Source organism: Cebidichthys violaceus, unplaced genomic scaffold (genome assembly GCF_023349555.1).
Source record: "Cebidichthys violaceus isolate CVI_PGR_0920_01 unplaced genomic scaffold, fCebVio1.0.p SCAF_62, whole genome shotgun sequence".
Lineage (NCBI taxonomy): Eukaryota > Metazoa > Chordata > Actinopteri > Perciformes > Stichaeidae > Cebidichthys > Cebidichthys violaceus.
The window spans coordinates 1,165,643-1,180,386 of record NW_027176839.1 but is presented as its reverse complement, the minus strand read 5'-3'; the positions used below and the strand labels follow the sequence as shown (position 1 = coordinate 1,180,386).

The following is a 14,744-nucleotide window of genomic DNA, read 5'->3' as shown; positions in this document are numbered from 1 at the left end:
GATTATGTGCTAAATATGAATATAGGCTAATTAATACATGTCAACTCTGCAGTTCTGCTCCTCTGAAAATTTGAAAAGCTTGATTAACGTCAGATCAACATGAAGAAGTCCTTTTGCAAAGTATCGGCCAGGAAACAGGAAAAAAGTCCGCTACTGGTTCTTGCATCACTGTGGCTCAGGGGATAAAGTGTGTGGATCAATGAGATACTGTATACATTATAGACTACTTTGGGAAAAAGCAACATATAGGTACATTCAGTTTACTACATGGACAATTAAGAATGGCATTTAAGAGTTGCTAGTTGGCTGCTATACTCCAAATACTGTTACTCATTTGTTGGAACAGTTTACCTGTTTGTACTTATTGAAAAGATTGGTTACCATAAAGCCAGGTGCCTTCTCCAGCTGTGCCAGCTGTGTGTAAAATATTCAAGATGTTGGAGAGGACAATGTGCGATCCTCTGCCAACACATTAGTCTGAGCCGGTCCAATCACAAATGAATAAAACCTAGTGAAAACATGCAGGGTGCTTCTGCCTCTGCAATCTGCACGTTCACTGTCCTTTTATTTATTTATTGATTGTTTTATCATTATTTCCCAAGGCTGCTGTACCCTGGTGTACAAAGGTTTTACTTTCACTGCCGAGCAGCAGTTGAGCCTCTTTGATTAAGGATCAGATGAGAAATTGATGGAGGGTTGTTGTCGGGTTGGTTTTGGTACTAAGCTTTGTTGTTACCGGTTTGGAAAACGGACCCTTGCTGGACTTTGGACAGGAAATATAACACATCCTCATACATTTGAAATTTAAAACTAACATGTTATATTTGTTCTTTGCACATAGGATGAATAGTTGTGGCTTTCGTTACTTGCAGCCTACTCTGCTGAGGAAACAGCAGTACAGCAGACTGAGTGTGTTCATTATTTTGAAGTGTTTCTGGAAACATGTTCACTTCTCAAATAATTTCACAATGGACATTTAGCCCTTTGTGCTGCCTTGTGTTAAACAGCAGAAAGTCACTAGCATACTTGGGTAAATGGTCCTGTATTTACACTGCCCTTTTGACTCAGAGGAACAGTTTCATTTTGTATCACAATCAACTCATTTGCCATCCAAATACAACAACGTGGCTCCTTGTTTTTAATAGATTTTAGACAACAATGGAGCTCAATGGTTAAGAGGCTTTAGACACACACACAATACTTGTAAGTAGGATACATTTATTAGTTTGAAGGTAAGGGGAAATAGTTGATAATACTAAATAGTTAAAATAACAACAGGCACATAATGTAAAGAGGAACTCAACACTCCTGAAAATCTTGCTGACTCCAGTGATTTAACTTCTGGCTTTGCAAAAGTGATGTGCAGGTGATGTTGGGTGTGGTTACAGGTGCAACAAACAGCAGCCATGAGTGAGGCTGGCTGTGGTCAGAAGTGAAACAGACAGTGAAACACTGCTGCTGCTGGTTTAAGGCTGAGACACACCAAAGCAACATCAAAGAACCAGCGCTGACAAAGGCTGAAAGAGACAGATCAGAGAAACCATCAAAGGTCAGGAGAACACAGCCGATCTATGCGAGCTGACAACCTAGTGTCTACCCAGCCTTATGTGGTCGCTGACCATGTACGACATCCCTCTTACAAGAGTTGAGAAGATGGAAAGGTTGATCAGCTCCTAGTTAGGAAATGGTTCGATGTTCTTTGTTGCCTCAGCAGCAGAGGCTTGTATAATCAGGGACTAAGCCAATAAAAACGCAATAGAAACAGACTTAGCAAATAAATCATGATGTACATGAAGCATGTGACATATGGTCCAATGAGGAGACAATAAATAGCAGCAGAGAAAAACATCAGATCTGTGTCGTGCGATGAGAAGATTGTAACGTTTCTCAAATGAACACGACACAAAGAGAAATTAATTTTTTTTGTCTGGTTTTCTACACTGTGAAAAACGATGTAATCAACTGAAAGAAATTAATTTAAGGTGTGACTGTCTCTCTTCTCTCTTCTTCTCATTGCGCCCTCTTATGCAAGGGTGTCCAGTTTTTGTCACAATGTATGCAATGCAAGTAGCAGAAATATGCAGTTCAAGAATGTGCACTTGTATGTACTTGATTGGGCATGTTAGCGATTTGCTTGGTGGCGACAAGTTGCGTTGCAGCAATAGAACCTGGTTCAACTTTTTTGCATGAAGACCCTACATGGTTTTGTCACCATGTAGGGTCCCTTGTGTTGGCCTCCACTGCTGCACTGACAGACTGGCTCCATTTTTATCACGCAGAGCCAAAGTCTTTCTGAACATGGCCTTCGCCTGATCTCAGTGTTTGCACAGAAAAATGGAACAAACAAAAAAACATATCATTCAAGACAAACAACTGCTGTAAAAAGACAAGTTATGAGACTGATAAGTGATTGCTGATGAAATCTACTCACGTGGAGTTCTTGTACTGCAGGAAACCAAATTCATCCCTTTGTCCATCTGGGCACAGCGACTGCATGATGGGAATAATGCCAGCCGAGGTGAGTGGGGCTGCGCTGTAAAAGGCTGGACATGAGGGAGGAATAACGGGGACAAAGAGAGAAGAACAAAACCACGGACAAATGAAGAGGATGTGGCAAAGAAATACGGAGTATGAGGTCCAAACAGGACCATGAAGATGAAAAAGCAGAAGGAGAGATACTGTGTTAGAGTTGGAGAGGAAGAGGTGTCAGATGAGCCGCCTGAAAGGCAGCACAGCAGCGAATGGCCAGAGAGGCTCCCACATGTCAATGCTGAACACACAGGCCTTTCATCATTTTGTTGCACATTGTATTTTTCCTCATCTGTCTCTAAGTGTTGGCTGAAACTTCAGCTCTCGCTAATAGCCCAACCAGGAGCACAGTAACCGTGGTTACAGTAACTACGGTTACTGTCATGCCATCCATATTATCCACTCATGCCTTTCAGAGGAATGGAAGAGGATAGCAACAGGTGTGTATAGAGCTAATTAATGACTGACATTATATACACATTTTAGTAATCTTTGTCAACTTCAATATGACAAATGTGTATTTTTTATTCATTTGTTCTATTCATTTATTATATGTAGTATAAGAAGTATTTATTTATCGATACTTCTTCCACACTCTTGAGTACAACTGAACAAACTGTCTGCTGTTGAAGGCCACAGAGTGTGGCTGAAATGTGGTAAGTGGACCTTCAGTCAAGAATTATTTGTCACACTTCCTATATTTTTCTCTTTCTGCTGTCAAGCACTTCATACATTTTGAGGATATGAATAAACGGTATTGAGCCTGCCTGTTTCTTTGCACAAATATCTAAACAACTTAAATGCTTCATAGCTCACTGTAAAGATGTGTTTGTTTGTAACTATATGCCTTTAATAACTATAATGTGTTGTCAATCATCAACAGTTTATACACCATGCCTCATAGGGGTTATACTGGTTTACAAATGCTTACAAAGGTCCTTATATTCAGTGGTGTCCCACACTCACTATGCATACAGTCCATGCATTCACGCACAACTGAGGGCTGTGTTGCCAGGATGAAACCTATTGAAACTATTCATTGCTGCATTACAGCCAAGGATATTTACAGCCAGGAGATTTAAACGCCTTGGACTCTGAGCTGATTTTGTACAGTTCACAGACCTTAGCCAGTTGTTATTTTTATGACCATTGTTATGTATCTGGATGTGCTGCATATCTTTTTAGTTTTCAGGGGAATCTGCTCTATAGGATCGAGTTATGATTGATTAATATTGCTCCTGTCATGTATATGAACAATATGATAATGTGTTTGCTGGGATAGATGAAGGTCTTGTAATGTCATATTTCTGACACAGGAACTTGGCTTGAGTGTTAAGGAGTTGTAGCATTTATTCAACGACAGATAAACTGTACACACACTGAACTGCTCCGTTCACAGCTACAACGTTATTTTTTCATACTCATCCTCACACACACTTTCTCTCTAGACCGGACACTCGCTAACGTTAAACAGGCTTGTAATACCACATAGCATTTGCATTATCACCGACAGAGTATGCCAAGACATCGTGGCTGCAAGTGAAATAGAGAGTCAGTTGCCTGTTTTGTGGATATGCTGCATCAGGAAATAAATGATGGATTAAAAATGTTTGTGCATTGGTTATCGTAGCAGCTGGGCAGCTTGTTAGGCACTTTAACCAGCACCTCTGCATGCAAAGCAGCATTACTGTCGGTGAACTGTTGACATAAAATCATAATACAAATAAACATATAGGTTAAAGAGGTACGAAGAAGTGTGATTACTGGAAGTTCCATTAGCTGTTTGCCAAACACACCGTCCAAAACACTCAGCTGTATTATCCCTAGCAGACCGTAACGGCCGTAAGATTGGTGAGTTAAGGAGTCAGCAGGCAGTATTAAACAGGTATTTAAAGGTGTTTTGAGAAAGTGTGAGTCACCACGACAGGTCCTCGGGTATGCATCCATAACTGGACACCCAAAATATTATGCAGTTTGCTGCATCAGAATTCGAGATTAGCAGTGGACAGACACAGAGGTGCACTCACTCACACACGCACCCACACAGGTGACGGTTCGCAATAATAATAATAATAATAATAATAAGACGGACTCATAATCATTTATTAATTGATAATTCAACAATATACAACCTCATAGTTGGTTTAAATAATGGAAGTGGGTTTGTGAGGTACTGGGAAATTAAGTAGTTAAATGCATTCAGTTCATTGACATCTGTCCTCTCTGACCAGCATGCTGTGAATTTCACCATGGCAAAGTGTTAAACACAGGTCAGAATCCATCAATAAGTTAAACATGAATTGTAGAGAGACAACGTTAAGCCGCTGTATGGAAAAAGAGTTACATGGAATGACAAATCATCCAAACACACAAAAACTACACAACAATAAACACACTGCATATTTAAAGTCACAACAAGCATAGACATAAACAGAAACATAATGCAGTGAAGGCCTGTTAGAAGCTTTTGTAAAATGCTAAAAGAAATAATTTAGATGTGTCAGGGCTGAGAGAACTTAACTCACAGGGAGAGGTATATATTAATTATGTGAACACACAGATACAGTTGTAACCTAGACAATTTAGTCATTCAGTGGCTCATAGTACTTAAAGAATTTTAAAAAAGGGAACTCACTGGTAGGAAATATTTTTTGCAAATTACAAGGTGGTACAAAACAATGACAGGTAGGTATGAAGTTAAAACAGCACTTAAAGAGTGCACTGCTGCTTAGCTGCATTCCAGTGAGGTATTTTTGATTTTCAGACTGCAAGAAGAACGGAAGCATCAGTCATTTTAGCAAGCGCCCAAAAACAACACTTCAGTGAAAAAGACGCCAAGCATCGTAATAACTATGACGGGAGCCAAGGAGCAAGTCAGGTGATGTTGCTAAAGCTACTAAGTGTCAACAGAGGAGGGCGAGGCTTATGGACGAAATAACAAAACACCAGATCTTACCCACAGACCACAGCGTTGTTAAATCATCAAACAGTGATATTTAATGGTTTTGGAAGGCGGAGAGATAAAAAAACTGAGACTTTTTATACGGTTTGTACTGAAGCAAGCAACCGGGAACAGCTGGCTGTGACTGCTAATAGGACTGTAAACAATGAGCGCAGGTAAAGGAAGTCTTGGCCAGGATATCAGCTGTACCGGAACCCCAGAAATACAGCCCCTTTCCCCCGGAGGCTTAACTGTCAACAGACCAATGGCTTCCAAGATTGCTAACACACATGCCCTGCCCAGAAAATGTGGAAACTCAAGGAGAAAGGGTTAAAAAGTCTTTTGCTGTATACACACAGTGAGCACTTTCATTGTATTGAATGGTGCACTGTGCACTGTGCACTGTAGAACATGAATCAAAATTCAAAGATATAAAACGTGCTCGTATTACTGAATATGTCCCGTGAAATGCTGGGGTGGTATAATCTAGAAGATGTGCTCAAAGGTTAGTGTGCAATAATAATAACGATATTGATAAGTAGAATTCAGTCTGCTAAATTTGAAGACACGTCTCAGCCTGTAGGACACTGCATTTTAATCCTTCACAGCAGTGCAGATGGATCATCAACCCATGGTTTGGTTTCTGGTTTGGAAATATAAGCCTGATGCGACACGAAATGTGTTTATAGAAGTTCAGCAGAACTTTTTAAAGGTCCACCTTGCTAAAAAGACAGAAAACTGGTGAATCAAGTCAAATCCAATCTTCATAAGTATGAAGCGCTCATATCTAATTAGTGGATAAAGATAATAAAACAACGCCAAAAACAATCACCATCCCTGTGAAGGTTGGCATCAATTCTATCATTATATATTCTATCCATTGGTAATCGACAACTTTAAAGGAAGACCGTACACACCTTTAAGATGTTTTTTTAAATGAGCCACTGAATGACTCAAGTGTGCTGGTTTTGGAAGATGGCCTCCCTTGATACATATAGATCAGGGTGAGGTAAATACACAAGCACAAAACAGGATTAACAGACCCTGGTTAAGTTAACCAAGCGATCTAAATGTCAGTAATGTATCATGTCAGCCAGGATCAGGTGTGAGGATAGAATTAGCCTTCGGGGTGATGAAACTTACACACTGGTCCATCCAACACGTTGAGAACATGCATCACGACAGGAAAGAAAGAAACACAGCCGAAAAGAGAGAAACAAAGAAAGAACAGCAGACACAAGACAAAGGTGACGTAAAACAACAAAGACAAAAAGCATCAAAATAAAGGCTTCAGGCAACAGCACTGAGAACAAATAAACTAAGGACAGTGACAGACTACTAAAAGCTGAATAAATGGCACAAAAGATACAGCTGGTGAGAGGCAAATCACATATTTGTAACAGCAGCAAAGAACATGCGTTTGCCTGTTTAAAATGTGTGACAATACCGCACAGAACATATGTAATATCTTTATGACAGGCAGATCTAGGAAAACATGAGTCAGCAACAGTGTTCACTTTCTGTATTTAAAACAACAAAATAATGCAGGTTAAGGCGGAGGGAAGAAGAGAATACATCATTTTAATGCCTGTATACCTGTGCAGTCCTCCACCATCCATCTCTTCAACCCTCGCTTCCTTAGAACCTTCCAAACAGCTGCACACATTCAACATGGATTCACTCATTTCTTCCACTTTCTTGTCATGTAACACTCATGTACAGCAATAATGAAATAAATGGTGCATTAAAGAAACTATTTCAAGTTTGAAGTTTTTATTTGTCACATACTCAACATGGTAAATAGACTGTACTTGTTTTTCTCTTTTCTAGTCCTCCAACCACTCAAAGGTCTTTAACACTACGTCATCATTCACACCCATTCATACACTGATGACTGAGGCTACCATTCAAGGTGCCACCTGCCCATCAGGACTAACTAACATTCATACAACATTCACACACTGTAGGCACAGACACTAATCAGCACAGGCATTGACTTTGTGTCCTGGTCCTGCTGCTTTCTAAAGCCTGAGACTGTGACGCTCTCTCCTCTCTGTCTGCCTGTAGGCTAGCAGTAGCGCTGTTACCTTTGAGGCAAGCTTAGAAGTGATTAAGTTTGTCTGCCAGAGAGGCGTCAGCACTCACCGCAAGGAGGTCTTCCCTTTGTAGTCTGTTATTGTCCTCTGTCCCTAGCACATGCCTCTTGCATTTGACTGCTGGAATTGAGACTCCACTTTGTTCCTGTATCACCTCCTTCACCACTCTTGGACACTCTCTTGTGCAGCAGTGTGCCCCTTCAGTGGGTCTTGGATGGCTTTATAAACCCACAGTTTCTGATTAGGCAAGGTCTTAACCATGTCTGGAGGCACGGAGTGGTCCACCAGTTTGCCGATAATCCCCACGTCATCAGATCTAGCTCAGAACATGTTCCAGTCCATGTCACTCAGTGTGTAGCGTAGCTTCTGATTGGTCGGACCAGCGTTTGACCTCTCTCATCACCGGGGCTTCCTGATTGACACTTTGTAGTTTAGAATGAGGACAAATGGCAACGAGATTCACAAAATGGGGGTGGTGAGCCACAATAAAGGCTGAAACTGGATTAGTCTGGAACAGTTCAGACTTTTTAGAAATGTAAGCAGACGTGATGATGACAGAGGTGAATTCCTGTGGTAGACAGAAGGGGGGATATTCCAGGTTGGAGGGCAGGAGCTAGCTAGAGTTGCTACACCCGTACACCAGCTATTGTTGACCATGAAGCACACACCCCCTCCCTTCAATTTACCAGACTCTTCCATTCATGGGGACATGGGTGGCTAAATAGCATGGTCCTATACTGAGGGACTTCAGCATCTCGGCCAGACAGAGAAGGTTAAAGTCTCCGATGTCAATTTTGGAATTTTATCCAGGCCCATGATGTCTTCCAGCTTATTTTCCAAGGGCTGGAAATTGGCCAGCAGGATACTGGGCAGAGGTGTACAATGTCTCTTTCTCTTCGCGCTTGGCAGGACGTCTCTCGGCCCAGGCGGATCAAATATATGGTGAGTCACAACTTTTGATGTTTACCAGTGTCTGGCAGTCATAAATATCAGGTAGTGTTAGCCCAGGTGGTTGGTACACAAAAAGTAAATGAATAGTGTAAAGAAAACAAGATATAAGCACAGTTTAACCGCAGTGGTCAGGACGACAGCTGACATCAGCAGCTTCATCTATATTCAATGTTGTTAAATCAGTCAGTCAGCATTGATCTATGATTTAGAATAGGTGATTCTCACAGTATCTGATGTCCACAGCAGATACTGAATGAAAAGCTTTTTCTGCAGTTCATCAAACCCCTGCAGCCACCTGAAGGGAGCAGGGCAGATATGGTGATAGATCTGGAGTTATTATCTATTATCTACACTTTCCAGACAACAACATGATTTCTTGGGAAAAAGGTCTTTTCGTTTGTTGAGCGGTTGTTGTCATGCTTCCCTTTACTCCTTGTACCTGTAAGAGCTACGAGACCACTGATTTAACTGAGTGTATTTATTAAATCACCATACCCTTTGAACCACATTCACCTTTTGCACTTTGTGCTGCTATATGACCTAGAACACCAAGTGAGCTTGGAAATGCCCACATAGTTCGTGCCTGCTTTGTGTTTGTAAAACACAATGTAGGGCCTGTCTTTTTACAGGTTCATTATGATTATTTCCAACCTGAGCCAGTGGTGGAAGGAGTATGTACTTTACTTAATCAGTGAAGTACAGAATTGATTTTAAAATGATTTTATTCATAAAGCACTGCTTGGACTGTCACCAGGTTACATCTCTGAACTGCTCATCCTCTATTTCACCTCCCGACCCCTCAGGCCTAGTGACCTATCACTGTTCTCCCCCCAGGCCCCCCTTACAGACCAAAGGTGATCAAGCCTTTTCAGTCGTTGGTCCTTAATTGTGGAATTGTTTGCCACAAAGAATGATATCTTACCCCTCCATCGATACCTTTAAACCCTTTAATAAAGTCAGAGGACCCATCTCTTTTATTTAGCCTATTATGAAGACGTGCCCGTCCACACACTTTTTTTTGATTGAATGAGTTTTGAAAAATCAGTTGGAGTTTTTTTTTCAATAAAAAGAATATATCACAGCTCTAAACAGATGGGACCAAACATGCATTTTGTGGTGCCTTTCTTCCATTTTACTGACATAAAAAACAGTTTGGTCCTTTCGTAAATGAGGACAAGCACAATTTGGTTGTATAGAAACTAAAAAGGGCTGCACATCCTTGGTAAATGTCCCTTACAACCCATCTGTTGGAGCCATAATGTAGTTTTGTTGTTTTCTTGTATCTTTGAGGGAAACACAAGGGGAATTTAGACATGCAGTTCTGATATTGAACACAGGGTGGGGCATTGATGTAAAAGTGCATATAGATAAGTGCCTGGTGATGAGAATAAGGTGTGTGGAAGGGAAGCTGACGTGGCGTGTCAGCGTGGCATGTCAACGTATTGTCTGATCCTGTCGTGTGGTATCCTGTGGTGTTCTGTTACTAAGCAATTAAGATGCATTGATACAAGTAAGACTGAACAATGCTGATTTAATGATATGGTGTCAATGTGCAACGGAATACATGGATCAACGGACCAAAAGAGATACAGCGCACTGGAAAGCGAGAACACACGTCCGATGAAGTTCTCCCGTTCGCTCCCCAGTGGCTTTAAGATAAAATTGGATATTTGTTAAAGTCAGTACACCATCCATTAGTTAATATTATCAAAATGTGTATTTATTGGGACTCCTTTTATTCTTTTAAGAGTACAGTGGATATCATTTATAGGATCTGTCTGTCTCAGTCTATGTTCTGCTTTGTCTGCCTACCTTCCTTGACAGGAATTGCTGGCTTCTTCTGCCTCAGACCCAGGAGGATGAAGAAGAGGACCAGCGGGATGAAGATCTCAAAGGCCAGCACCCACTGAAGGGGAAAGGACAAAATAGACAAGATTATTTCCAATGAAACCTGGCTAAATCCAAGTCCAGTATTCGTGCAGTGATCCTGCTGCAAGGTGGACTTCAGTCATAGTTCTTCACCATGACACTCCTTGTCAGTTCCCATCTCCCTGCTCATGGATCTCACTGTGGAATAGATTGAGTTTGCCTACTGTCACAAATCCATTCATTACATCAGGGAGGGAGTGTGAACGATGCCGTCTGCTATCCATGCGGTACCTGCTACAGGATGCCACTGCAAAGCCCTTTCCATAGTGTAGTTCACATCCTGCACTGTTTGCATATGCTTCCTTAGTGTGCATATAAAAAAAAACTATGAAGACACACAGATTTGAGTGACTACTGCACCTTCTGTGCTAATACACACACCTCCTCACTGGGCTTGATCGTGAGCTAACAATTATATCTGATCAATACCACACAGTACCGTGTGAATTCAAACAAAAAGGGCTTCCTCTTCAGTCCTTAACCTATAATTCTGTTTTATTCCTGCTGTAGGAAAAATACTGTCAGCAGCTAAGAAATCAGCCAGCCTTTCAACTGGACACACAGCAGTCTGCCAACACTGGCAATTCATAAATCACGTTTAGGCTGGAGAGGAGGTATTATTTTGATATTTAAAGATAGCAAGTCAGTTCAAATACACCAGCAGAGTGATGAGTCTGAGGTATATTGCCAAGAAGGTTTTCACACACAAATAATCTGCCTTGGTATTTTAGAGCATATTGAAAAACAAGAATCAGAAATATGATTCACAAATATGTGAATCATATATTCTCTAAAATATACCACTGAGGAGACTCACTTCTGACTGGCTGGTCTGGCTTTTAGTGTGAGCTGTTTGTTTACAGTTCTAAATGAATTCACCAGTTTTATGCTGCTCATACAGCTGCTTCCAACAAGCAGTCCAGTCCAGTCACTACGGCGATCAGCTGACAATCCTGCTTAGACTGAGGGGACCTGGTACCAAAAGTGGTAAGTGGACTGTACTTGTATTTCTCTTTTCTAGTCTTGTGACCACTCAAAGCGCTTTAACAATACATGTCATCATTCACCCATTCACACACTGATGACAGGAGCTACCATGCAAGGTGCCACCTGCCCATCAGGACTAACTAACATTAACGTTCACACACCGTAAGCACAGCTATGGGAGCATCTTGGGGTTAAGTGTCTTGTCCAAGGACACATGGACATGGACTTGTGGAGCCGGGGATCGAACCGCCGATCCTCTGAATGAAGGACAACCCTGCAAATCGGCCATCAAAAGCAAACTTTATACCAAACTCGGTAATCATTTTATATTGGCTGAAAACATCACACTAGCTGATTAAGCAAAACATAATCATATAATAATAATCTGCATTATTTCATTCTTTGTTTCAAGATAGAATGACATTAATACTGCAAGGGGGAACAACACACACAACAAAATAAGATTTTCTACTGGATGTGAACACATGAAGTCAGAGATGAACAACTGTGCTGGTAAGAACTTCATGCATCATGCATTCACTAACATATACACCCTGACTGTACTGTCCATTAGCAATCACAAACACAAACTCACATTTGCACTAAGATGCAAACATGTCTCACCCTGGCACACACACACACACAAAAGTCTCTACTCATTGTAGAATCATCAATATTCATCATTTACTGTCAACTGTGTTGCATACAAGTGACGCCATTCAGAACATTTGGAATGACAATGAAAGCTATGTTTCAGGCTTACAGAGTCTGTGAGGGCGAGAGGGTGAAGAGCACCCACACACGCACGCACGCACACACACACACACACACACACACACACACACACACACACCAGAATGAAAAAAGGAGAGTGTTGAGAGCTGTGGAGAAAGACAGACTGTCTGTCTGTCTCTGACTCATACAGTAGGTTTGGACAACTTGTGAATGTCATTTGTCCCAAAGAGAAAAATCTAAGTATGAGAAACTGGTGAATGCAAAAAGTAGATAAATTTGTTTGCAAGGGTGGTCCACTCAAAAAAAGAGCAACAAACATGAACGAAATGTACATACGTACAAGCTTTTGTAAGTTGATTTATAGAAATGACAGTTCCTCGATGTCAACAGTACAGATACAACACTTGCAACTGATGGATTGGGTTAAAACAACCTCTAACATCAGCAGGATGTCAGATTGACTGACCGAAAACAAAATGGTAGTTCTGTCAGATTATCAGGTTATGGCTTTGATGTACACAACACTGTACAATAGCAGTGTTGCATTCATAGTTTCATGGCTTTGTATCAGGACCAAGTTAGGTCAGATTATCATGGTTGGGGCCTATAGCAGCATGAATTGGTTCTACACAAGCTGAAGTCCATGTACACTCTGCAGGACACACCCCTGGCTTTTTGGTGAACCATTCAGTCACATTCAGCCACCTTTGTAACACAAAGGATCTCAAACTCTGCTGCACCGTTAATCAGACGCCTAGTACTCATTAGAAGATGAATTATTAAGAGGGCTGATCATGACTCTGCAATAGGCTGAATGAGGCAGGGGGTTCAGAGACCACTGAGGGGGAACAAATATAGACCAGTGCCAAAACCTGACCCTGCATAATAAATCAAAGATCATCTTAACGCAGGTGAGTCTATGGAAGTACACAGAGGAGCTGTATAATCCTGTTGCAGGATGTTTTTTACTGTTCACTGATTAAAACCTATACCCATCTCTGACACAAGAGTCATGGATGCACTCAAACATTATCCAAATGTGCACGTTTGGAGCAGGAGCAGCAATATTATGTTAGTAGAAGAGTAACCTTTGGAAAGTCATAGTATAGCAGCTTCCCCACTAATAAAGCATTTATGTTACTCAATCCCATAAATGGTAGTGCTTTTAGTGGCGCAGGACACTTATTTTTCAAATAATCAATTACAGAATTTTACCATTGGTAACAATTGAACTAATACTGAGCAGTATTATTTGGATGTACTGTAACGGCATCCAAAAATGAATTAACTTTCTCTGTAGGGTTCTTTCCATAATGCTGTCAGACACTTCTAATTACATTCTGAGCCTGTCAGTGGCAACTGTGCAGACAGACAGGGTACACAATAGACATGCAAAAAAAAAAAAAGCTGCACAGCATTCAAATGTTTTAGAATTTGAATGAGTGAAGCTTCTATCCATAATAGGGAACAGGCCATGGAGGTATACAGAGAAACATGCTGTTCTGAAAAAGCATTTCTCACAATGTGCTTACACAGAAATAGAAATAACAGCACAGGAAAAAACAATCAAGATCATAGTTGTGTAAACACACTGGTCTGTTCATTTCACTAACACATCGTCCCACAAGCCCAAGACTGTCAAGCCTCTCCTCTGTACTGTAACTGAAGCCATGTCCACACTACTACGTTTCCATTTTAAAACGCATATGTTTTGCTACGTTTACACTGAGCGTCCACACTACGCCGGAGTTTTCGGACACCAAAAACGGAGGAGTTTGAAAACTCCGGAGTTGTTTTGTCATGTGGACGGCAAAAACGCATATGTTTGGTTCTTAGAAGTCATGACGTGTCCTTCCCTGATTCGTCACACCCCTATCACGTGAGCCTTTCCCGGAAAATCCCAAACAACAACAGCCTTGATTATCGATCGACTACCAGGTTAATTCAACATGGACAACTGATTACAGGTGTTGCTGACCTTGTTGTCTTTACTAGCAGCTGTTGTTCAGTTAAAGTCTGCATTATTACGGAGGAAGCAGCTGTTATTGGAGCGATTAGTGAGCGGCATGTCCAGCGGCGTTATCAGACCTACGGCGCAGACCTAGTCACGGTTAGGGGCTTTGAGGAGTACGGACACAAAATGGAGGACTTTCCTTTTCTTATTAATGCTTATTTTGTTCTGCACAACTATTGTGAAGTCCACACACAAACAATAAAGGAACAAAAGCATTAATTGATGTCCAGTAGGACAGAGACTTCAGTCACCAGCAGAGCTACGAGTGAGAACAGACAACAACAAAACAGAGGGAACGAGTGAGAGACGTGTGTTGATGACATTTATGGATCATAATCTAGAAAACTATTATGTGTAAGTATTGATTTTAAAGTGCATTTGATGTGTAAGAGAGAGAAAGCAAGACCCGCAGTATTGTAACCAAGTCTGAAAAATAAAACTTCTAAAATTTTCCATGAAATTTGTCTGTTTGAGTTCATAGAGGAAGATTTTAGAGAAGATCTTAAGTATCAAACACGACCTTTCATTATTAAAGACTACTTTATTACTCTGTCGTATTTTT

General features: G+C 41.0%; 1 protein-coding gene across 3 annotated transcripts in view; it reads right to left on the bottom strand.

Annotated features, from left to right (window-relative positions):
* abca2 (ATP-binding cassette, sub-family A (ABC1), member 2) overlaps nucleotides 1-14,744 on the bottom strand; it is a 112,138-nt gene that overhangs the window by 81,888 nt on the left and 15,506 nt on the right. For 2 of the 3 annotated variants that reach the window (XM_068734270.1, XM_068734271.1), the window contains exons 2-3: nucleotides 10,330-10,423; nucleotides 2,432-2,543 (exon numbers count right to left, since the gene is read on the bottom strand). In XM_068734270.1, coding sequence (XP_068590371.1) covers nucleotides 2,432-2,543; nucleotides 10,330-10,423 — 206 coding nt within the window. Of the gene's footprint in view, nucleotides 1-2,431; nucleotides 2,544-6,613; nucleotides 6,729-10,329; nucleotides 10,424-14,744 lie in introns of those variants that run through there. The other variant, XM_068734272.1, reaches the window with a different exon arrangement.